Here is a 24,905-nt window from a genome sequence, read left to right as displayed (position 1 = left end):
GATGGATTCCTAGCCTCCAGCCACCTCAGGCACTACAACCAAACCCTGCTTCTTCTCTGCTTACTGGCATGGGGGGTTATTCCCAATGTGACATATCTTTACCTTCAATGATGGGTTGGAAGAAAAAAATCACAGATCTTAGCTTTTGCTCTTAGCAAATCTCATGTCTTTGTGTGGAAAGTTAATAAATATTTGCTGTGACTGGCTAAGTAGTCATTGGCAAGGGGTCACTGATGCAGAGGGGTGAGAGATTAGGTAGGAGAGGTGAAAAGGAGAGAAACTCTCTGAGAAGCCATCGGGACCTGACTTCTGTTATGATTACACAGGCCAACAGATCTCATTTCACCAGCTAAGCACAAAAACACAAGTCCAGTTACTGAGAGGCCCCTTTCTCCCCTGCAGCAAGCAGTTCTCTCTCATCTTTTATTATTATTACTGTTGAAGAACAACACAATGGGCCTTTTGCAGTCCTGAAAATTCAGAGCATTGCAGCAATCTTAGACAATACTCTCCAGTTCAACACAAACGAAGTAAAAAAAAAAAAAAAACAGAAAAGCTGAGCCCTGAGGTCCTGCTCTCTGCATGCTGCTTTTTGAAAGTTCTTTGTTTCTCATATCCTTCTCATCCATCAATAGCCACCACTGCTCCCAAAATAGCAAACAGCTTTTTGAAAGAGTGCCACAGAAGGATCTAGAGCACCCAGCAGTCTATCTGGACAGGGAAAGAGTAAAGCCGATGAATTTTTTTCCAATGCAAATATCACAGCCCTCTCCAGATCCCTTCCTGGCCAGCTTTCCAAAGACCCCATTCTATCACAGTGGAGAGCAGAAGTGCTAACACACACACCAGCGCCGTTTTCCATAGCAGGTTTGCCTGGGAGGTGGAAAGCTGTGCATACAGCTCAATTCTTTGCACTCAGAAAAACACCAAATACTTTTAAAAAACAACAAGCCCTAAGTGCTCCCCCTGAATCATGGCCAGAGATCACAGGCTGCCTTTGTGAGAGTCACGTACCAGTAAAATAAGTAAAATGCTTGAATTGCTCTTCAGAATGGGAAGCAAAGGGTTGGCCCTCTTCAGCTGCTCAGACACATCAAAACCAGCTTGTTCRGCTTCACTTTGATTGCAGTCTTCCCGGGAGAACCAGAGTTGAAGGACCTGGTGTCCAAATTTGCCCATAAATTCAGGGTAGCRCAGGAAAAAGCTCAGCAGAAGCGGACAGTGAACGTAGACCAAGCCCAGATCTGGCAGATTATCCAGGATCCTCTTTATGGCACATAATGACCTCTGACAAGTGTGTGGGAAGGAAAGGGAGAGAGAGGACAAAATCACAACCAGATAGTGAATATCCAAAAGCTGAAGTGATTAGTATCTACCGTGAGAAAAAGTCACACTGCCTTTGGAGTAGACAATCATACAGATCATTTCGTGAGGCCCATTTGCATCACAAAGGCTAAGAAACTTGTAGGCTTTATGCAGTGCTCCAAGCTGTGCAGCAGCAGAAAGCCATATGGGAACGCTAGAAAGCACGCTGCAGAGGCTGGGGATGTGTTCAGGAGATTGGAGCCAYGAAGCTTATAATATTCGGTACGTGAATTCACAGCCTATCCAACGCATTTACACTTCCCACACATAACACAAGCTTATTCAATCAAACCTCTATCCCCTAGTGGCTTTTCACAGTTAACTTTCCAGGGCATTGCGGCACTGCACACTTTCCACTCATTCATCACTCATCATACACATCAAARTATGGCCTGCAAGAGGGCGGGGAGGAACCTTAGTTAAACTGCACAGAAAAGGTCCAAGATGGGGGAATGAAATCGTCTTTTACCAAGTCCAGGTCTTTGCTTTTGTCCTGACAGACAGCAAGGAAGTAGAGCACAGCTCTGAATATGTATGGAGGAGGACAGTCTCCACGGTCCTGGGCTGACAGAAGGAAAGTTTTCATGGCTAAAAACAATTCTGCCTCTGGGACAAACCTGCAGTCAAGGAGTTTGGAGAAGAAACAGGAAAATCGGACAAGTCTCACCCACTGCAAATTGGTGCATGATGGCCAAAATAACCCACAACCGTCCGTGTTTGTATACACRTGGCTCACCTGTCCCCAAAGGTGTAGGCAAAGTATAAGAGGAGTATGAAGCAATACTGGTGGCTGCACAGAGACTGATCCAAAGAGAAAGGTTCRGGATTTTCAGTCAGGAGGAGGAGGCTTTCAGGAACTGTGTAGTTTAACTGAGGCAGGCCCTTCTGCAGGAGCTCAAACATCTCTTGCTCTGGAAATGCAACCAGTATGAGCAGGATAGGTAGGGATGAGGAATGTCCATACTAAAATGGACAGAGGTATGGCAGGATCTGCCCGTCCTAAACTGAAGCACATTAAATTTGRGAAGCTGATGATTTGCACAGTATCAAAGCCCACTGACTATCCCCYACAGTCTGCACACAGTACATGAAACAGCAAGTGCACCTCTATGATTTGGCACGAATAGAGGCCAAAACCTGATCTAACAGAGCTGGCCAGGAGGATAAAAGAAGACTTTTGCTTTGAGGTCCCCAGCTCTTGGCCAGTGCTGCCAATATGGCATCCAACTGGTGCCAGGGAGAATAGTGGATTCTATCATGTGGAAACTTTCATCTCGTTTATTTGGGACTCAGCTACAATGGAAAGTTGCAGTGTATATAGGAAAGCTTTATGAAATTAACCAGGGAGGGGAAAAAAAAAAAAAAAAAGATGACCTTAATTCACAGCTAAAGGTGACTCCCTGGCAAGGAACATTGTTTTAATTAAAGCATGCACAGCTGTGCTAATGAATGCCATGGGATGAGCAAACCCACGCATAAATGAGCCACACTCGTTCAGCTAGGGTTTCATCTCTGAGACATCTTCTCAGCAGACCAGCCTAAGAAAAAGCTGAAGAAAATCTCAAAATAGAGATGCTGTGTGTCTCCCCCTTCCTCCACCCACTCCCTCCCCTCCGCATTCTTTTTTTTCCTTCTCTCCTACTGCCTAAATAGAGCCTGGCTAGACCTCAACCAAAACGAAGCAAGTTGTCATCTTCTCCAGACTTGCCATTTTGAGAAAAATCTCTCTCCTTCTCCATTACAGAGTAGAGGCTCAGGCATAAGTTGTAGAGGAAGCTGGAACATGTTTGATTCAAGACAGGATTACTGTGAAGAACACCAGAAACAYAAAAGGGAGAAGGTCAAAAACTTCATCCTCCTTCTAATATCACATAGCATCTGTCAAGCTTCAGTTTACTGAATGATCACACACAAATACCTGCTCTGCCACAACGAGACAGATGTGGCAAACACAGTAGCAGCGATAATACTGAATATACACGGATACCTTGGGATAATGTCATTATCTTTAAYATCACAGAAAAAGAGAGGTTTGTGAGGAGGGGTTCCCAATACCATTGACAAACCCTATTAAGAAAATTCTGGGACAATGATGTTTCCAGTGATGAACAATTAGCCAAGACCAAAAAAAAAAAAAAAATAGTTGTGAGAAAAGGCTCCATTCTTGCCTAATTCAGCTGCTTTACATATCTGTGATCTGCTTTCCTACCTGGAAAATTATGACTCACTTCCAACGTACACATAACAATACCTTTGCACAGAGCAAAATCTGGCCTTCAGCTCCAATGTCAGGTGGATGAAGGAGGAGGATGCTGGAGAGAAAGCAAGACAGAAACGTCTAAAGAGTCCCAAGTGTGTCTGATAAGAGAGAAGAGTACACAGGTCTCATAACCATTGATTTGGAGGACAGCAACTGAGATTCATTTGCTTTCTCAGGAGGAGAAGGAAAGATTTACTAGCTCTACATATTTAGAAAAGAGGGAATCTGTACATCACTCTCTGATCTACAAAGAGTAAGGAAGACACAAAGTCAATAGGTTTCTATACAATAAAAGCCAAGTGATAACTCCAGCGTAATTCCTATCTACAGAAACCGGCAGCTCTGAATATTCCAGAGGAAGGGGTAAAGCTGACACAATTTACTTAGATAAGATCAGTCCTATCACCATTCCTAGAGCAATAACTTTTCATCCTACTGAACATGACTGCACCCTCTGTTCTTACCCACACAAACATGCAGTGTAATCCCCCACTGAAAGTCTTGTTAAGCTCATTGCCTCAAAATACGCAGCAGCAGCAAGTTCTGTCTGTCAAGCAAAGCAGCACAGGGCACATGATCCGTACCCAGCTTTTTGGAGAACTTATCCCTCATGTTTGGCATCACTGTAAACAAGGTATTAAGGGCTGATATGAAAACCTCCATCACTGATGGGCTGACAGCCCTTTCCAGGTAGCTCTGTGGAAGGAATGAAGAAAAGATCAGATGGGTGGTATGTGATGCATACAGAAAACAGCAGCTCTCTTTCTGCTTCCCCTATCCAGAATATTAGATCTCCAAATCCACATAAATGGCACTAACAGCCCTTCTATGAAATTGCCTGGCAGCAGGTACACAGTCTCGCAGAGCATTTTGAAAGCAACTAACGCTCCCCCACCCGATGTTTATGAGCGATGCTGCTACCTCTGCAAGACATTGCATCAAACAAGAAACTCCTTCCTCATTCCAGCTGGCAGCCAGTTACACCCTGACATAACTACTGACATTACTGTTCATGTAACCCTAGACATAACTACTAAAGCAGGTCAAATGTCTAATTCTGCAGCAAGACACGGGGCACACACCCAGGTACAGCTGACTTTAATGCCACTTAGCACCTGGGCTTCAGTGTTTTGCTATGTAGTAGCAAATACAGACATTTAAGTCCTCTGCAGGGTCTAGCCCTAAATGGTTTAGAACAGAACATCTCGACTCACTCTTACAGAGAGCCGCAGGGCAATTTTACCACAGTCCCCAATTTCTGCCCAGGTCCAGTGAGCAAGCAGCAGCACACCCACCCCAGCTTTGCCAGCCTGCACTGCACTACACCCTGCTTTCAAGGGTGAGAATAGCAAGCCAGTAAAGATGCCTGCGACTGTTACAAATGTAAAACAGAACACCCTCAAGCCCCCAGCAGTGGCAAGAAGCTGTGTATGTGAAACAGTGGCAAAATACAAGGAAAACTTACTCAACGCTTGGGAGTGCATCTGAGTCCCACTATTTGGATAATCCCACTCAAAGTGTCTTAGTGACAGGCTGCCATGGAACACTAAAGCACAAGTGACTCCATTGCTACTTTTCAAACCATACTTGCCTAATATTATCCTTGCCTAACATTATCCTTGCTATGTCTGCTGGACAAGCTCAAAATTGCCTTCTGGAAACAAAACTCCCACATTTTTAATTGTCCACAACAGCTGCAGATTAGGTAACATGTCAGGTTTGCTATGGGGATTGCACASTCTGAAGGAAGACTTTGCAGTTTCTACGGAAGCTTTATGAACTTCCCCACCCTCAGATCCATACACTCCCAGTTTGCATGAATGCAATAATGCTGCACTCATCTTTGGAGAGGTGGCAAATGCCACAGTTGCACTTGGTTTATGCTACATAATCTCTTCCGAAAAYGTCTTTTCCCATCATCCCTCCATCCCTGAGAACATCTATCCAGGTACCCTGGGAAGACACCAAGTTCAAAAGAAACCCTACCATGACCATGGGGATGCAGAGATTGTCACAAATCCTCAACAGGAACTCAGAGAAGTTGCTTAGAGTGTCCCTGCTCTCGCAGTCGGGGGCAGTGAAGGCATTCTCCTGGGCCATCGGGTCGCTCTGGAACTCCACTGCCAACCTACAAACACACAGAAAACCCCAGAGGAGAGAGGAAGTCTCCCCACTCAATAAAGGAAGCTAGGAGATACTGCATTTCCTTCACAGCTTTCACCTTTAGGGACCCTAGGAACACACAATGCATTGCAAACTCTTCTGGCAGTAACAACTCCTTCCTGAGTGAAGCTACTAGAAGTGAGCAATGTTTTGTAACTGCAGCACAAGTCGGGAAAAGGAAGACTGAGCTTCTCTGAAGGAAGTATCTTCAGTGGGAGGCCTCAGTGTGGCAAGACTGAATGTACTCAGCTGGGCCGGAATGGCTGGAAGCCAATAAAGCAAAGCTCATAAAACCAGCCTTCCCWCACAGCAGATGGGGTTTCCTCTGCAAACCTATCTTCCATTTTCTCCTGGCCAGATAGGAGATGTCTCCCATGCAGTAGAACAGGAAAAACTGGTGCCTACAAACCCACATRGAGTAACAGGATACAGACATAAGCAAATAAATGTCCAGCAGCTGGACTAGATACTAATTTGTTAAATGCTTAATCCTCTCCAGCAGTGAGACTGCATAGCCCRGGGCATAAGAAAAGGAATATGGTTTCACATACACCTTCCATCAGTCCTTACATCATTACTGGATTTTGATAATCATACCCTCCAGTTTCTTTTTAATCTCATTTTCAAGCAATTCCTCAAAGGCCAAAGAGATTAAATAAACTGATAGATCTCASATAAGTTTCTTGGGAGGTACCTGCAGGTACCACAAAGCTGCCACTATCCTCAATGTCTCTCACTCCCTCACTCTGGAGCTTCACTGGCAAGTGTCACACAGTGAACTCCCCTCTGATCCTGCAAGGCAGAGAAATCCAGCGATGATGTGTCAGGACTCACCCTCCCACACACACCCACACTCCTCGGCTAGCCCTTACCTACAAGCATTTCTGAAACTTTCCAGGGCATGAAGCAAGAACTGGCCCTGTCTCTGAGAAACTCTGCTAAGGTTTCTGTTTCCTGTGTGACTCTGAGGCACTGAGAACAGGAGGTCACCCTGTTRAAGGAGAGAAGTCTTCAAGATCTTGTGTTCATTGTGAAATAAAAGAGCTTACTTCTCCAATACAAGCAGCAAGAAGGAAAAAAAATATTTCACTTTATTCACTTCCTTTATATAACTATGTCTTTGCTATTGCAATTTCCTAGGCAGGGAAGGGTTAGAGGGTTACTTTGCTTTCCTGAGGGAAGAAAGCTGCTAATTCTGCATTGCCCCATCCCTTGAATAGTACAGTCTCTATTGCCATGTTTTGGACTAGTCAGAGTTTCAAACAGTTCAGCAAACGAAGCTTCAAAGATTTCAGGGAAAACATATGAGTTTTTTAAAAAATCTATTTTCCTCCAATTCTGCTTTGGAGAGCGTTGAACAACTCTTCTTCCTGCTTAGCACTTAAATCTTGGAAGCAACCTCTCATGCTGACTGTTGTTCCCAGGCAGCATCCCATCAAGYTTGGCCAGAAGGACACAGCAAACTAGTTCCATCAAGCCATGGCAGATCAAAACATCTACAAATTCCTTCCCCATTTGATGCTGAGACACCTTACCAGAGGTGCAATCATTTCATTTCCCCTGCTTCCCATTACAGACTGCCTGGATGTCCTTACCCTTTGCGTATTTTCCTTCCTATAAGGCCTCTTACTCTGAATAGGGCACCAAGCTCTGAGTGTGCAGACTRACAAATGTCTATCCTTCAGGCAGAAAGCAACCCCGTTATCTCCAAGYAGTGTCACACAGCATGGGCTGCACGTCTAGACACAGTTCAGCAGCCATTTGGCTCTCTGGTACTCCAGCAAGATGGTCTTGCCTCGACAAACAGATTTGTGATTTAAACCACATGCTCCTAAAGCCACAGCAATGAAGCCGAGCCCTTGTCTTTTCATTCAGCCATCTGAAAAGGGGACAGTCCTCAAGGGTGTACAGCTCCCAGCAGCACATCAAACTAACTGCATGGAACAGGAAAGGACTTGCAGTTCAAATAGTGGCTAATAATTCCCTTGCTGAGGCATCTCAGTGCATGCAAGTTGACTCTSTTGATCGGAAAGCACCAGAAGGCATGGTCTTTGCTAAAAATAAAATTAAAAATAAAATTAAGTTAAAAATAAATAATAAAAAAAAAAGGTAACCTTACAAGGTGTGGCCCTGAAAAAGGGGAGGTTTAAATGACCTGGAAGCACTGGACACCTAAAAGGAACAGCGCACTCAAGTGGTGTCCCAGGTATCTYCACTGATGTAGCAACCTGAGCATTCCCCAGCACTCAGCCTCAGCGACCTCAGAGACAAAGAYTGCAGACTTCTCCAGGCATGGGGATGAAGAAGCACCAGAGAACCCAACAGTCACAGGCAGAAGGTTTGAAATGCATCCACAGTATCCACATATTGTGCCAAGAGGGTCGTTCCTGCCCTATTTGCTCCTTCCAAGGGACAACACCCCCTCCAGACTCACTGCACGCCTCTTGCTGCTCTGCGGTGGGGAGAGGTCAGCGCATCGCTTCAGCACCGTCCCCAGCAGCTTCTGCAGCTCCGCGTACAGGACCGGGGGGCAGCTCAGATGCTCCTTCCTGCACAGAAGGAGACAAAGCTTGAGCRCTCCCTGCTAGGGACAGGCCATGCGGTACTCATCACCTACCCAGACAGGGCACGCAAAGCCTCAGTGACCTCGGTGCTACAAGCCTGCCTGGGACCCTAGGTCTTGGCTGCAGCGCCTTGCTGCCCACCACAGCTACACTGCCCTACAGCCCTCTTTCCTGCGTGTAGCTCTGTAGTACCTACGCTTGTCGCAGTGAGAATTCCCTCTGCGGAGCACGCTCACCCACACAGTCCCAGAGGAGCCAGACACCAACACGGTATCAGCAGACCTATCTGACCTATAAACACCTTCATGCCTACCTCAGAAAGGCTGCCACAGCCTTCACAGCCTCCACTGCCACCTCTAGCACTGGGCAGTTCACTGTCTCCAGCAGCACATCAATGGCTTCTTTACATATACCTCGGTTTGTGAATAATTTGATTTCCACCGGTTGCCTGAAAAGAGGAAACAGCAAAAAGATTATTGTCAGAATAAACTGACAATAACTGTAACACCCACTCCTCATTTCACCACACTATAGCTGATAGCTGAGCCATGCAGTTCCATGCTTTGTAGTATTGGGAGCCAGCTGCTCTCAAGGAATGCAGTCTCAAACTTGAGCGTGTCTGGAGCCCTTCTACAGTGAAAAAACCCACAGCCTGGATATGTGTGTGACTGTGCCAGCATATCCTGATATGAAACGCACATGAAAAACAGGTTCTGCAAAACAAAGTGATCTCTCCGCCTAGGACTTTATGCTGAGCCCATCTGCTCTAGTATTTGAGGATTCATCAGGAAATTCACATTTCTCGTAAGCATGTAAACACTGCCATCCTAAAGCAAGGATGAGGCCACGAGAATAGCTTCTCTCACAGTCCTGTGACATTTCTAACATCAGATGCTGCCAGGAAAGTCCAAGTCCCTGGACTTTCATGAACTTGAAAAGTAAAAACTTAACCCGGCTGTTTTGACATTTTTGATTGAGAGTGAGCACTTCCATTGTCTGATCACCTTTGAGCTTTCCACATCAGAGCACCAGAGGATGTGGAGTCATTAACTCTGATATTGGGTCAAGCTGCACAAATGGAAGGAAGGTTCCTGACAGGTCAGGTACATTTGGGAAGGAGGGGGGAAGCAGGCAGCTACATGTGGGAATGGGCTTGCCAGAGGGCCTCACCAAACAGACCAGCTAGTGAAGCCAGAGAGAGAGAAAGAGAGAAGAAGCACAGCACAACAGAAGCCAGACTTGGAGCCAAAACCATTCCCTGTTATTCCGTTTTCACAGACATGCCTGATGAGTGCACCAGGAGCACACGCTCCCATGCACATTTGAGAGCAAAAAGTGAACTTCAGCAGAAATCAAACAAGTAGCCCAGCTGCAGGGTAAAAAGGGAGCAGAGGCAGAAGCTTTCCTTTTAGTCACTCAAATCCAACTTAACAGTCGCCTCATTTCTGCTGTGAGTAAAAGCTGGGAGGTGGGCAAGGCAGAGAAGGTCTTGTGGAGCTCAGGAGCCTGGACCATGGCCCAAGCCATGATAAGGGGGTATGCTGAACCTCACATTGTTCCTACTACAGATACTTAAATTCTATTAATCCCCTGCATTTTCTTCCTTTAATCACTGACCTTCTGAAGTAAAACACCTCAGAAGAGTCGTCACTGACTCATGCAAGGAGGAGGAAGGCCTGGAGGAGTACTGCTGACTCACTCAAGAGGCAGAAACCCACTTGCAATATGGCTCATTTTGATGTCTTTGGGGATTGGGGGAGTTAAAAAAAAAAAAAAAAAAAAAAAAAGGACGAAGGACAACACTCCTGCAGCTTTGTGCACTTTCTTGTCTTTGGGCCCCAAACTGTGCCCCCTGTTCCAGGGGTGCTGGGAGAAGCACAGGGAGAGCTACCCAACACCCCCAACGCTCCTAATAATGCAAAAGCGGAGAGTCTGGCCTAGAAAGTGCTAGGGCGCTGGGGAAGTGCAAAGCAAGAGAGAGCTGCCGCAAGGGAAACAAGAAGGAGAGATTCCAGGAGAAGACCCCTTTCTCTTGACATTGGGGAGTTTTAAATCAAACTACACTTCTACGGTAAGCCAGAGTCAACCAAAATGTGAACGCTAGAAAATTAGAGTAATTGGGCAGAGCGTTCTCTCCGCTTTACAAGCATTAATGCTGTAATTAGTGTTTCCCACATTCTGGTTTCTCCTTTTGACAGATGCCCACACTGGCATCATCACAGTGTTCCAACACTGCTGCTTTTCTTTCCCCTTCTATCCATGCCACTTGCTGCAGACTTGACAATGACATCTCTGAAATTCAGCTCAAGGGCTCTCTTGGGGGAACTAAGCAGCGAAAAAGAAGCCTGTGACAACAGCATGACAAGACAGGAACAAAATCATAGAGGCAGGAACAGGAACCATAGAAGAAAAACAAGCCAAGATTTGTTATTCTTTAGTAGAAAAAGAGAGTAAAAAGTGACAGAAGCCATTAATATTTCAGCCTGGAATTTGTTTGTCTTCTTTGAATTTAGCTCAGATGAAGACACAGGACCAAAAGCCATGGAATCTGCACGCTCCATTTTGTCAGAGATGCACTTAACAGAAGCGGGTCTGCTCACCTATACCTGGGAGATTCCAGCCTGCCCCTTCTGTCCTCTCTATTGCCGAGAGTAGATTTTGCCTCTCAACAAGAAAAGGAGGCAGAAGAAGCAGATACATCACTGGCTATATGCTGCGAGGTCCAAGAACAACCAGCAGGCCCTTCTTCACAAGGATAAGGGAGATGTGCTTGTTCAGCAACATCTTGCAAATACAAAAGGCTCTGGGGCATAGATATTTGGTTTTGGAAAAAAAAAAAGTAAAACCCACAAAGCTTCCATCCTGGGAGCAGAAGTTCTGTGTCGGCAAACCTGCTAAGGGGCAGCCCTTACCGTTTCAGGATTTCAGTGAAGAGCAGCAGCCCTTGCTTGTGCAACTCTACATTGTTCATCTGCAGGACATCTCGGAGGCTCCTCATTAGAGATTCAACACCTGCACATGTTCAAGGCACAGAGAAGGCTTTTAACACACACCCTAAAATCCAGAATGGGACCAAAATTATTTTTTTAAAGGAAGAAAGATTTCAACAAGCATTCTTCTGAGTCTCTGACAGAAAAAACTGCCCAAAACACTGGGTTAATTAAGCTCCCTCAAAATAGGTCTCAACCTCCATTGCTGGAGGAAAGTCCAGAAAAAAGGAAGGAATTTGGCTTCTTTTCCTAAGTCCATCATTGGCATCTCCACAAAAACACCCAATAAGTCCTGAGGTAGTGTCAGTCATGAGGCCTGGCTATTATAAAGCACATTTGCTCAATAGGAACTCATTAGGTCAGAGACACTGTGAATTCAAACTATGAAAACATTACAAACCTATCTGGTGGATTCTCATTTGCAATCCTTCACCCATCCTAACCGGGGATTCACCCCATCCCCTGACATGGGATTGTTCCTCAAGCACTGAAACTCAGCTAGGGGCACAGCAAATGCCCCCAGGAACACCACAGTCGCTCTGTGGGACAGGCATGACTCACCATACACCGTGTGACACTTGGAGAAGAACAGGCGCTCTTCAGTGAGGAGCAGCAAGCAGCAATATACTGACCAGATGAGAATTTCATTGGTGCATGAGAGACACTCAAACAGGAATTCTGCAAGCGCACATAAATAAGGAAGAGGTAAGGGGCAGTCTGCTCACAGCTGCTCCTAAAACACAGTAGAGGGAAGAGAAGGAAACCAGCAATCATAGCAACAGCCAGAGGGAGAATGGTTATAGTGTGAAACAGCAGCGAGGGAGAAGGCAGTGGATTCTTGGAGTTAAGCTAGTTTTCAAAACAAAGTGAGTAGAGTTTGCAGGCAGACATCCTCCCAGCACATACTCTACAGGCAGGAGCTGACTTGTGGCTCTAGTCTTTGGCACAAACGAAGAATCACGAAGCCAGCTTTACCACAGATGCAGTGATTTTTTTTCATCAAAGTTTTACATCTGCTAAGGGATTTACAAAACCAAAGCATATCTGTCTACTGAGAGAAGAGTGAAATAATGAGCCAGCACCCACAGCTGGACTCCAAAGCTAAATCCTAGGCCAAATTCTGTGCAAATTCACAACCAGATAGCTGGATAAGATGTGACTCCAGCCTGTTAAGGCTTTGCAGCTATATTGTGCAGGCTAGAATCTAAACAAAATGCAGTCTCTCCTGAAACACGTGAGACATAGGAGTAAAGGTTTTAAAAGAAAACTCAGATGCTGCAGGGGGCAGCTAGCAATGTAACGTGGTTACATAACGTGGTATAGAGAGCACTCTGCTCTCCATATGACAAGTGGACTACAGATCACCTGCACAACTGACATCTTACAAGTGGGAGACAGAGCTGATAAAGGACCTGTCCAAATTCTTGTTGTGGCATCTCCATTCTGCCTGTTGACAGCTGCTTCTACAATTGCAGTTGAAAAATTATTCTTTGCTTCTCTTCCTAAAAGCACATTATCTATTTTTATGGTTACAAAAAAAAAAAAAAATCATTGCACAGATTCTGTCACCAGTGGGTTTCCCAGAGCCAGAGAGATTCCTAGTACAAACAAGCAGGGTGACAAACAATAGGTGTTGCTGCACTTCACCTGGGACATCGGCATGGATAAAGGCAGGAGCGTATCTGCTGGGAGAGTGAACCAGCACTGCAGCCATGCAGTGAGAACTTGCTGCCTGTAACATCTGGTCTCTGCTTAACAAAAGCTGTTTGGAAAAAAAAAAGTCAAAAGGAGGCAGGAAGTCAATGGTACAGAGAGAAGAGCAAATAGCTTTCTCTAAATTTTAAAATCTAAGAAAGAAATGAAGATTTCTCTTTGGACATATATAAAACACTGAGCCAAACCTCAAAAAAAGCAAAACGAAAGTCACAATAGAGAAGACTGCGAGTAAGGATAACTTTGCACTCATGCTCAGTTATGCTGACACACTACAAGGGCTGTATCAGACTTCCAGTGTCTGTGAGTAAAACCAGCTGAGGCCACAGGGAAAAATTCCCCAACACAGGAATGAGCAGTGGGATGATCTATGGGGGTGCCTCCATCTTCCACTGCAGCCTCTTTAGCTGGTCAGTGTTGGCACCAGCATAGTTAAGTGCCTCTACTAAAGACTCCTTACAGTCCAGCAAATTCTTTAATTCTACCAACAATTCACCTCAGGAAAAGGAACAACCTATTAGGAAGTCACAGGTTGCATGCTGTAAGGCTACTTCATCCATTACCTTTTTGAGAATAAGTGGCAGTGGGTTTTCGCCTTCTAAAAAGTCTGGGTCCTCACACTCCTCCTCTATCATTGAATTATTCATAAGAATGGACACAAAATGGTCAGATTTCAGCAGCTCCTTAAGCAAACCTTCAAAACAGGGAGGGGGAGCAAGCATCACATTGGGCACACGAAGGATTACAGGATTACATTAACATAGGAATAGTTACAGGCTAAGGCTCGTTGCCAGCTCCTCCCCTATCCTGCACTCCTTGCAAAGTCCCTCATCTCACATCGAGGGAGCTTCTGCTGATAGCACCCCGGATGCTTCCAAGAGACACAGATCTTGCAACCCCATGTTGCTGATTCTTTTTGCTAGATCTGATATCCTCCCTAGTCCTTCTTGAAGATGTGCAGGTACAATGCTAAATGATTTCAGGAACATGACTGCACTCTCTGGCTCCTGTATCTTCCCCCTAAACTGTTTCTTGAGAGAGCTCTTGACCTGTGTTTTTTTTTCCCAAGCTACAACCAGTGATCAATCACAGATTTTCCACAGAATACTTCCTAAATAACTGGTGCTCATCCTCCCTTCCTACTTTCATGCTCTTACTGAAACAGTTGTATTCAGTTAAAGGGTATCAATAAAGCAAATAAACAAACAAACCAAAACAGTATAAAAGCACAGAGCATTGCTATAGGTACTGATAAAAATCACCAGGGTACATTCATTTCCACCAGCTGAGCAGATGACCCAAGGAGCAATCCAATTCCTGTTTACCTCCTACATGAAAGAGGAATTCCTTGGATGGTTGGAAACAAGCAGTGCCAGGAGGGCTGGAACTGCATTCTTCAGCACAGTTGATAAAAGCAGTTGGAAGCATGAATGCAAGAAAGTGCTGTTTCCACATTAGCTTTCTAACCTAATTAACACATTCCCCCATATCAGAAGACAATATCTGTTAGACTCGTTCCACTGCTCTACGGAACCCACCAGTCTGTGCCTAGTGTTTGCACACACAGTCTTTGACGGGTGGTCTTTCCAAGGATGAGATGGGTCAAGCTGCAGTGCCAAGCCTGAAAAAAAATAGTGCCAGGCAAACATGGGACTGGAGGGACAACAAAGGCCTGGGGAAGCTCAACAGCCAGGCTGGACCACTCTACAGTAATGGAAAGGATCCTTGTTTCAGACAAGGCTCCCCTGCTACAGGGCAGCCTAATCACCTAGGAGTTTGTTTAATGCCCCTCTAGGAAACGACCCACATGATGAGTGATGACCTTCCTCCTCTGTCCCAAACATTCCCCTGCACCTCTCAGCTTCTCTCAGAAAGACCTTACCCAAACAGTTGACCTGCAGCTCCTTCGTCTGGGCATGGCCCAAGGTATTCAAGAAGGGGGCGCAGAGCCTTTCTGTGAAGTGTGCCGAGAGCCGCTCTGCGCCAACAGGGGACGAGTACAGCTTGCCGTACAGGTAGCACACAGCAGCCTTTACACCTTCATTTGGATACGTCAAGCCCATCAGCAGGTGATCCACCACATTACCTGGCATTGGGAACAGTAAGGGCAAGCAATTACACCACAGAACAGACATTTCTGAAACAACCATTTCCCTCAAAAGCCTGTGAAAGGCCACTGCATAGACCTGTGCGTACAGATCCAGTAATACCACAATTAAGTAACTACTTCACCTCTAGCTCTCCCCCTGATGCAGTCACACATTTAGAGGYGTGGGGAATGCTCCTAGGAGTCTCTGAGCAGAGGTGCAGAAAGAAATGACTGGAGGGGCTCACCGTTCATCAGATGAAGGCCCACCATCCCAGCTACTGCCAACAAAGGCTGAGGACGCTCATCCCAGCATAGCCCTGGGGGGTGAACCAGGGCAAGAAAAAACAAATGTGTATCCCCCGCAAGGCACACCTACAGATTTCACTTCACAGAGCGCAATGACAAGCCTGTATTAAGGTGCTGATCTGCAACCCAGGAGGCCCCAAAGCCACTCCACCTTCCAGGACAGGGGTCTTGCATGTGACCTTCATGAAGGTTCTTCACGCTGGGGACAGGAGTGTGCTAGGGCTGTGAATACTACCTGGATGAAAACTTCAGTGKGGCATGACAGATGACTCACTGTGCTCAACCACCAGTAAATCAGCTAGGACAGGGATGGCATCTGCCAGCCTGCCCAAGAGAGTGAATGTGGGCAGGCTGCCTCTCATGGTGGTTGCCTTGCACAGCTGTAGACAGAGGAAGAAAATGTTTTACTGAAAGACATAGTCCAAAAAAGAAATTGTACACAAAACAGCAAGCTCTCTGTGATACATAATGCTCCAGAACAGGATCTTTTCCTAGGTAGGGTCCTCTTCACCATGTAGGATAAATCACAGGAAAAACCTGGACACATCTACTAAGTCTGCAGAATGCAGCAGTGGTCTCTTAATTCACCCAAGATGCCTCTTACTTTTTGCTCCTCTTCCTCTCTCTCATCTTTAATTTTTATATGAAGAGATGAGCCAGCTGAACTCCTCACCTTTGCTATTTTCCTAAGCTTTTACACCCCATGGAACTATCACAAATATAAGAATGAAGAGAGCAAGAGCCCACTGAWCAGCTGCTTGCTGGGAAAGCTCCTTTTATCATCAGCATAGTAAGGCACAGAAAAAGAACCTGAGAAAGCCCACAGCTTCGTAAGGGTCTCATGCAGCCATGCAGCTGTGAGGCTTCCCAGGAATAACAGAAAAGTTCCAGAGCAGGCACCAATACTGTCAAAATCAGAGGAGAGGAGCAGGCACTAGGACACTCTGCTAGAGCAGGAGCTGTGATTTTGCAGGGCCTCTCAGAACTCTCATTTCAACCCCTGAAGCACTGAAGCGAAGGGCAGGCAACTCATCTTCACTGACCTCTTTTTGGCTTTCATCCAAAACACAGCGCAAGTACTGCTCCGACTTCAGCTCCACTATAAGCTGCACCAGAACTAGGCAGGAGAAACAGAATCAGTAATTCACATCAAAGGACACTCACAATCCATCTTCTGTGGTGCTTTAGCAGAGTGGTGAGCAAAGAGCAAGGAGGTGCTGACAGAGCAGGCTAATGTCTGCATTCCCTGTGCTATCATTTCTGATAGCCCAGCCTGAGCTGCTGCAGCAATACCACAGCAATCCCATTCGAGCAGCACAACAAACTGCACGTGCAAATAAACTACAAGCAACAAACTGAGCATCAGAACAGAAAATAAATGGGGAGAGGGGGAGGAGAGGAGGAAAAGAGAAGAAAGAAACAGATACCTTGTTTAAAAACATCACAACTTCTGAAAACTGAGCAGGGAAGGATTTCAAAAGCATGAAAATTTATGAGACGTGTCCTTTAAAGACATGTCTCGTATCTTCCTGAGAAGATATGAGAATCACAATTGCTGACTATGTTTAGATATAACTTAAGAGTTTACAGCCAACTGTAAAAACTCTGTCTACTCTGTCCTATCAGAAGGAATCAACAAAAAACTATTTTTACCAGGCACCAATGCACAASTGCTGTTTGTTTTCTAGGAACCTTCTAGCTGCACCATCTCTTGGTACCTCTAAGGTTTACCTAGGAGCCTTAGCCACTAAAAAAAGCCCCATAAACTAAAGGGCTCAGTAGAGACATAGAAGTGATAAATAGATGTTTTAATGGTCCTGTCTTGATTGGAATTCTCAAAATCTGYAAAAATCCTCACGAGTTAGCTATCACTCAGTTAAAATGGCTCTGTCTGAGAGCATCCACCTTGCAGAGGAATGGTAACATGACAGAAAACCTTCTCACCTTTGTAACACCATGTCAAGTACGTGCCTGGAAACTGCTAACCCTCTCGGAAATGAGCTGATCATCCCTCTTTTCATCTGTCACAGCTGGACAGGAGGGAACCATCGCATTGCTAATATCACTGGACTCAGCAAAGATGCCCAAGGTTAATTGGACTGCAGAGATTCCCTTCTCATCCCTGCAGGCATTGCCTCCAGATTACAAAYGAAGGATTACTTGTAAAGAGGAGTAGCTAAAACCCAAACACTCTATCCTGAGGAGAGGCCCCAGATCCCAAAGCTCACTGTAGCCAACAGGATGATTTCCATTTGCTTTGATAAACCTTGGGTCAAGCCTGAAGACAAGGCTTTGTTTAGCACTGCTACCCATCTGAGGATAAATTCACTGTGCACAGAGCCTGTATGAGACCAATATTTAAATCCAYGTGTCTGCTTCTCTCACCATCCTCCTCCCCAACCATAAAGTCGGGAGAGGCTGCTCATCTCCCTGCACTGAGGGACAATAAATTTTCTTCCCAATTCTAGACATGTTGGAGCTGAACATCTCACTATCTGTTTTGGACTAGACACAGACTTGACCTCACTAACCATSAGCATCTGAGACACGGCACCTGCCTCTCACCTTCTAGGCATAGGTCCAAGGCACTGCTGTCTTCCACAGTATGCAACATYCCTAAAAGAGAAGCAATAATCAGTCATGGAATTAATTCCTGCAGCACCTTCTCGCAAAGAGCTGCAAATCCCTCTACAACTGTTTTGCTTTTGCCCTGCCTCACAAGACACCAACCTGTTTTTGGCAAAGGAACAGGGATACTCTTAAGSAGTATCACAAAAGATGCCTCCAAAAACAGGACACAAGGACATTAAGACATTCAGCTGTGTCTTACATTCTGGCATCAAATGCACCCTTAGTTCATTCAAGCTCTGTCCAAAATTTCTGTCCAAAATTTTCCTTTTAGAAAAAGACAGAATTACTACATAAAAATAGGCAAGAGCATTGAAATGCAAACACAACTCCCTCATCTTATGGGCTGTTTAGTGTTAGGGTCCTACAACACAGGATTGGGCTGGCCATAAGCACTGCTCCCTCCACATCTGCATAGGACCATRTATGCAGACCATTTAAACAAGAGAACTAAACCTGAAGAAAAAAGAAAACAAGACTCCCTTTCCAACCTAGCTCCGTTTCCAACATAGGCACTGCACAGTTTGTGTGAATCAACTGGGGAAACACTGTTTGAATTATTCATCGYGTCAAGGCATGGGAAGGGGCTTGTAAGTCACTTCCCCTCCAAAGAGCAAGAAACATCTGTGATGTGCAAATGAGATCTGAGAATTAGGGGAATCCAATATATTTATTCTTTGAAGGCTCTTACATTCACACCCTCCACCTTTCTCTTCCTGCCTTATTGTTGCTTCATTTAGACCATTATTCCCTCTCTGTCAAGAGTTTGGCCAACATTTCAGAGACCTTTCCCCCAGCACCTCTATGCAAACAAAAACCACCAAGAGATGCTCGGGATCACASAGACTCTGGTTGGAAAAGCACTTTCTGAACAGTGTGTTCAGTTATGAAGTTGGTAATACAGTCCTACAGCTACAAGAATTTCTATGGATAAAAAGCGATGGTGTAAAAAAGAATGCACTACAGTGATAAGTGTTTTGCACATTTGGTATTAAATCCTACAGTATCTTTTCAAACACACCCTTTCAATTCTGTATGAGTTGTCATGTAATGCCATAGTCCAGCACGATTAAGAAGCACTGAGGTGTGACGGCAGACTGGAAGTTGCTCTGGGAAGCGCYGTAAACCAGAGCGCTGAGTCCGACAAGTCCTTAAACCAAGCTAAGCTAAGCTACTTAGGCGAGAGAGCTTTATTAACATGCTAATTCTACTCCTTGGTGAATATGGAAATTAATCTATTCTGACTCAAATGACAGGTGCAGTTTTCCACAGGGAATAATACACCTGAAATGGAAAGGTGGGAGTGTGGAAGTAGTTATTAGTAGTCTCAAAAAAAAAAATTTTTTTCAATTAGGGAGAAATTTCATGTTTCTTAATCCATTCAAAACCAAGCACGACCTTTGCTACTGCGTGAGGCCACAAGCACTCTTACCAAAGAGAGCTCCTATGAGGTGGGCACAGAGSCCTTCATCAGGCGCCAGCAGCTGGACCACGGGCAGCGCCTGCCAGGCCAGGGCCTCTCGGAGCCGGGAGAGCTCGTGCTTCCTGCGCACCAACTGTGGAGCGGAGACAACATAACAAACACCTTGTTAGCCTTGGACCGGGGTGCAAGGGGGCRATGGAAAAGCCGCTGGTGCGGAGGGAGGCTGCCCTCGCCGTGGGGCCAGCACRGGCCCCAAAAGCCTGAGGGCACCATGTCCCGAGGCTGGTAGAAGGGGGCGGCAGAGGTGCCCACCGAAGCGCCGCCATCGCCCAGGGTCTCCAGGGCACAGGCGAGGCAGAGCGGCGGGCGGAGCGGCAGCACCCAGCGCGCCCCGTGGCGGCCGGGCAGCCGCGCGCACGACGCCGCCATGGCCCAACGGCCGGCGCCAACAGTCGCCCCCAACGGCCAGCGCCAACGGTCGCCCCCAACGGCCGCCGCGCGCGCATGCGCGCATGCGCGCGCGGCGGCCGTTGGGGGCGACCGTTGGCGCCGGCCGTTAGCGCCGCCTAGTGAGCGGCTGCTCCGCCGCTGGGCAGCCCGCCGTGAGGCATGGCTTTTGCCGAAGTACCACAACGTATAAAGCCAACCCTATATCTAACAATTTGATTATATCGCCCATATTTGCAACTAATACACCGTATTCACACAGCAGTCCACGGGCAGGCAGCGCTCGCGGGCCCGGCGGCAGCCGCGCCACAGGCGCCGCCCGCCCGCGTTCACTTCCTCCTCCTCCTCTTCCTCCTCTTCCTCCTCCTCTTCCTCCTCCGTGAAGCTTTCGGGCCGAGAGGGCGCGTGCGGCGCGGGCAGCCCAGGCCGCGGCCATGGTGAGCGGGGTGGGACGGGCGCACGTGGCGGCCGCGCGGGGATGGCGGAGGGAGGCCCCGGGTGTCCTCGCAAGCGGGAGCGGCCCGAGTGCGGGGCCGGTGCTGGGTGCCCGGCTCCGCGGTAGGGCGCAGGGCCGCGGGAGCGCTGAGCGCGTTCAAATCGCCAACCTTTAAACGGGAACCCGAGCTTTGCCGCTGCTGGTTTTCCGTGCCGCTGGGGTGTTGCTTCTAACAGGCCCCTGTTGTTCAAATCTCGAAGCTCTTCATAACTTGGAGGACTGAATCTCGTAGCTTATGCTTCTCGGGTTTTCTTCCCAATTCAGGTCTCAACTTGCTGCTGCTGGCAGCAGCTTGCTCTGAAGCGCTTCGTATGTGCAGGCCGCTGTTAGTTCACAGCACTCAAATCGCCCAACTCCGCAAGCCCCAGCGGTGGGCACAGAGGGGCCGTGTGCTTCGAAGAGGAGAAATGAAATGCAGGGGTAATTTAGTGTATGCGTTGAGCAGGCCCCAGCAGTTGATACATGTGATGGACTCAAGGCCTACGCAGTGCTGCACCCAGCAAAAGCCCCCCTTGCTGCTCTTGTAACACTCTTTGCTCTTCCCTTTCTTCAGAGTGAGGCAGAAGTGAACCCCAAAGCCTACCCGCTGGCTGATGCGCAGCTCACCAAGACACTCCTGGATCTTGTGCAGCAATCCTGCAACTACAAGCAGCTACGCAAGGGAGCCAATGAAGGTGAGAGCTGCCTGTCACCAAACTGGATTGTTTGACTTATAGGAAGAGCTCTGAGAAGCTGTGTCTGGAGGGTGTCTTCTCTCTCTCTAGCTGTGTGCCATTGCTTTTATATTTGCCATGTTTTCCTCCACTTCTCTGTCAGCTTAGGAAATATTTGAGACAGTTAAACTGTAACTGCTTCAGCACTTTAGTATATAGTTCTACTAGATGCTCAGACTGTATTCCTGTTGTACCATGTTCATGTGTGCTTTAGTGGTGAGGCACTGGGATTGCCAGGTGCCTCCTTAGTTTAGAATTATAAAGTAGCTTGGGTTTGAAGAGACCTCAGAAGGTCTATTGTGCCTTTCTGTCTGGAGAAACCTCCCTTTAAAGCTGATTCAGGTTGCTCGGTCTTATCTAGTTGCTCTTTTTAAAAAAATATCACTAAAGATATTTCTAGCTCTTAAGACAAAGAAAATATCTCTAAGGATGAAGGCCCATAGTCTCTGGGCCTTGTCCTAGGACCTATGCTACTCAATGTTTTTTGGTTTTGTTTTTTTTTTTCCTCCGCCTTGTGTCCTACCAGAATTTCCAACAGGCAGCAATCATTGACTGCAGGTCAATGCCCTCTCACTGTGCACCCATGAGGACAGTCTGGCGCTGTCCTTTCTATCCTTCAGGCAGTGGAAGACAGCAAGGACATCTCACATCCACACACACACACACACACACACACACACCCCTTGAGCTTCTCTTCTCCAGGCTGAACAAATCCAGACTTCTGGGTGTTAGGAAGATCAGCTTGCATCCCTGCTCTGCTGACTGCCACTCTTCCATAGCCCTGCAGTGCCATTTGCTGTGAGCTGTCCTTGTGCTACCGCTAGATTTCCTGCTTGCTCATGCTAATTTCAACATCTGTTAATGATTTTTATTCACGTGTTTTACGGAAAAACCCTAGACTTAATCTTAAGTTTCTCTTGCAGCCACGAAAACACTCAACAGAGGAATAGCAGAATTCATTGTGATGGCTGCAGATGCTGAGCCCTTGGAGATCATCCTGCACCTCCCTCTTCTCTGTGAGGACAAGAACGTGCCCTACGTCTTCGTGCGCTCCAAGCAGGCCCTGGGCCGGGCCTGTGGCGTCTCCCGGCCCGTCATTGCCTGCTCAATCACCATCAAGGAGGGATCACAGCTGAAGCCTCAGATCCAGTCTGTGCAGCAAGCTATAGAAAGACTGTTGGTCTAAATGCCCATGAGTTTGTGGAATACAAGCTGGAGTTGAGGAAAATAATATGTAGCTGTAGTTGATGCGGTGATAGTTTTGATACCAGTGTTTCATTTCAAAATATCTTTTTTGTTTGTTTAATAGTGACTTAACTCTGAAAGTGTTTCTGCCTCTTCTGCCCCTCTTTTTTTTTTTTCCTTCTGTCAACACAGTCATTKTCATTGTACCACTTCTTGAAAAGTGGCTGTACAGCTGTATTTCTTGATTGATCTTTAAAAGAACAAAAAGACACCACCCCCYGTATCTCCATGTCTGCCTGCTCAGGGCTTTAACCTCCTCCTTAACTTCCTTTGTGCTGTGGTTTTCCGCCACAGAGCTGCAGCACACACTGTGCTGCAGGCATCGCTTTGACATGCAGGGTAGCCTGGGTAGGAGGCAGAGCAGCTACTGTGCAGTGTGCGTGRATGGAGCCAGTACCCACAAGACAAGCTTTCGTTTCTCCTTGAGACCAGACAAGGGACTGCTTTGAGAGGGGTAGGGGRAGCAGAAACCTCATGGCAACACACAAGGCAAAATCTCTGATCCTGCTTTTGTTTTTAAATGCTGACTTTTTGGGAAGAAATAAAAACACTGACAAAGATGAATACAGGAATCTCCATAGCTGTGATACTCTGACAGCAGATATCTCCWACTGAAGTGTTAGCCCTTGCTAAGTTAAGCTGATCAGACCCTGGCTAGAGGTTGCTGCAGGGCAGTAGTTCATGCTCCTTCAGTTTCCTTTGTGTAGAGTGCATCAATGAGCTGCAAGGCTTGGGTTTCTACGATATTTCACTAAGTAATAAAATCCATGGTGGCTTGTTTTGGCTCATATAAAGTAAAGAATAGGTGACCACTACCTCTTGAAAGGATGTGGTGTTTTTTTACAGAAGCTACTGCAAGCCATAGCCAGCACAGTAGGAAAAACAGGTTTCTTTATTCCCTCTCCAGCAGAAACACCTTGCAATACGAGAAGAGAATCATAGATAACCCTGTGTTCTSGAAAAGCATGAAGCACCATTATCATTTTAGACATTCTTGATGGCTTTATGGGGGTAGCTTTGGTTAAAAACGTGCTACATAGTAAAATCCAGTTACTGTTCCAGCTGTAGAGTAAAAGATTATCTACACTGGAGGTCAGGCCAAACTCCCTTCTGTTGTAAGAAGTCAGGACTTTAGTGACTGAAGCTTCTACAGCCTCTGTCTCTCTCCCTCCAGGATTACTTAGCTGCATTTCAGGGCCTTCCCTGTGCTCRCAAAGTAGGAAGCAAAGCTAGAATGGGAAGGCCTGGATAGCAAACACTACTCGGTAGGGTAACAGCAGGCAAAATTTCTCCTTTGAGGTTTCCACAGAGGCACCAACTGCTAACTTTTAGTAAATACATCCTAAACATGTGAAATCAGGTCATGAAAGACCGTGGACAACTTAATGTTTATATTTTATATTTTTCTAAGTGTCTGATATTAGTAATATCCTGGATGACATGAACTTAAGTCACTAAAAAGACTGAGTCCTTTCCAGTGTATGTTCCCTGCTGCTGTTCCCTTAAAGTGCCGGTGAGTGGTGGGCTTGTTGTGTTTAAAACCCCAACTTGGGATCTGCCCCAGCAATACTGTGCCAGGCCAAAAGGTGTAAGCAAAGCACACGAGAAGCAGAAATAAAGGATTCTTGAGCAAGCAAAACAGTTGTAATTTTTTGCTCTGAAACCTCCTCTTACCATCTCTGATGGATTTTACTTAATGCAGTAGCCTGCCCCAAAAAAAGCAGGGAGAGGCTCTAGTAACTTGGACAAAACATGTCCTTATCCTCCAAAGGCTGGAACATACGGAAGCTGGAGGTTAGCAAGCCAAGAGGCAATTGAAAAGGGGCACTGCGGGAGAGAAAACTCAGAGAATTAAGAACAAGCTAGTCTCAGTTTTATCACTTCGATTAAAGCTTTCTTAAGCATTTACATCAACTTCTTTTTCTAAAGGAACTAATAGAAAGAAAATATGTTTAGACAAAGCTTTATTAGAAAGAACTATCTTGAATCAATCTGCGTAACATAAACTGCTCGTTTAAGATGAGCTGTACAGGTAGAAGCAAGCAGGGCGCTGGCAAGGTGCTCACTGCACTCACTGGGGCCTGAGCACAACCTTAAACATGCAGTTTAATTCTAGAAGGAGGTGCTTAATTGTTTTTTGTGCCCAACAGGAATCTCTGTGCTGGGCACAAAAAAAACACAACATCCCCAAATAAATCCTTTACGTGTTCCACCTTTGCATCCAGTGAAAAGGTTATAGTTTAGCTAAACAATCAGCATTGCTTTCTAGGGCAAGAAGGACTATTTATCCACATACTGGTTTTACTCCTCTTGCGCTGCAAGACAGGTGAGGTGACYTGGGGGTGGAAATTAAAAATATATATATATTTAAATATATATATATATCTCCCTGGATACAGCCTACATGAGTAGGATTCAAGAATATACCACAATTAGCAAGCAATAGCTAATCTCTGTAACTTGCTATTTTTAAAACACAGGTTAAAGCACAGAAGCCTCTAAG

The 24,905-nt window shown here is 46.2% G+C and overlaps 2 protein-coding genes and 1 long non-coding RNA gene across 3 annotated transcripts in view; 1 reads left to right on the top strand and 2 right to left on the bottom strand.

Moving 5' to 3' along the window:
• The window catches only part of LOC112946447 (coiled-coil domain-containing protein 134-like), a 39,963-nt gene extending 23,417 nt beyond the window's left edge, over positions 1-16,546 (bottom strand). Inside the window, exons 1-7 of the mRNA XM_026038271.1 lie at positions 16,494-16,546; positions 15,725-15,830; positions 14,938-15,141; positions 11,904-12,020; positions 11,265-11,364; positions 8,666-8,800; positions 8,223-8,337 (exon numbers count right to left, since the gene is read on the bottom strand). Coding sequence (XP_025894056.1) covers positions 8,223-8,337; positions 8,666-8,800; positions 11,265-11,364; positions 11,904-12,020; positions 14,938-15,141; positions 15,725-15,812 — 759 coding nt within the window. The 5' untranslated portion in view covers positions 15,813-15,830; positions 16,494-16,546. The remainder of the gene's footprint in view (positions 1-8,222; positions 8,338-8,665; positions 8,801-11,264; positions 11,365-11,903; positions 12,021-14,937; positions 15,142-15,724; positions 15,831-16,493) is intronic.
• A 2,324-nt stretch (positions 16,547-18,870) lies between these two features.
• LOC112946448 lies at positions 18,871-19,271 on the bottom strand. The gene is made up of 2 exons (XR_003249243.1): positions 19,040-19,271; positions 18,871-18,990 (listed from the first exon to the last, which is right to left on the bottom strand). It is a non-coding gene; the product is annotated as an uncharacterized LOC112946448 (long non-coding RNA).
• Positions 19,272-20,334: 1,063 nt separating this feature from the next.
• Positions 20,335-23,602, top strand: SNU13 (small nuclear ribonucleoprotein 13). Its single transcript, XM_026038296.1, has 3 exons — positions 20,335-20,385; positions 20,998-21,118; positions 22,081-23,602. The coding sequence occupies exons 1-3, from the start codon at positions 20,383-20,385 to the stop codon at positions 22,341-22,343; spliced, it is 387 nt and encodes a 128-aa protein (XP_025894081.1). The 5' UTR covers positions 20,335-20,382; the 3' UTR covers positions 22,344-23,602.
• Positions 23,603-24,905: the final 1,303 nt, after the last annotated feature.

Source organism: Nothoprocta perdicaria, unplaced genomic scaffold (assembly GCF_003342845.1).
Source record: "Nothoprocta perdicaria isolate Ctin4 unplaced genomic scaffold, notPer1 scaffold_206, whole genome shotgun sequence".
Lineage (NCBI taxonomy): Eukaryota > Metazoa > Chordata > Aves > Tinamiformes > Tinamidae > Nothoprocta > Nothoprocta perdicaria.
This window is presented reverse-complemented; position numbering and strand designations above follow the sequence as displayed.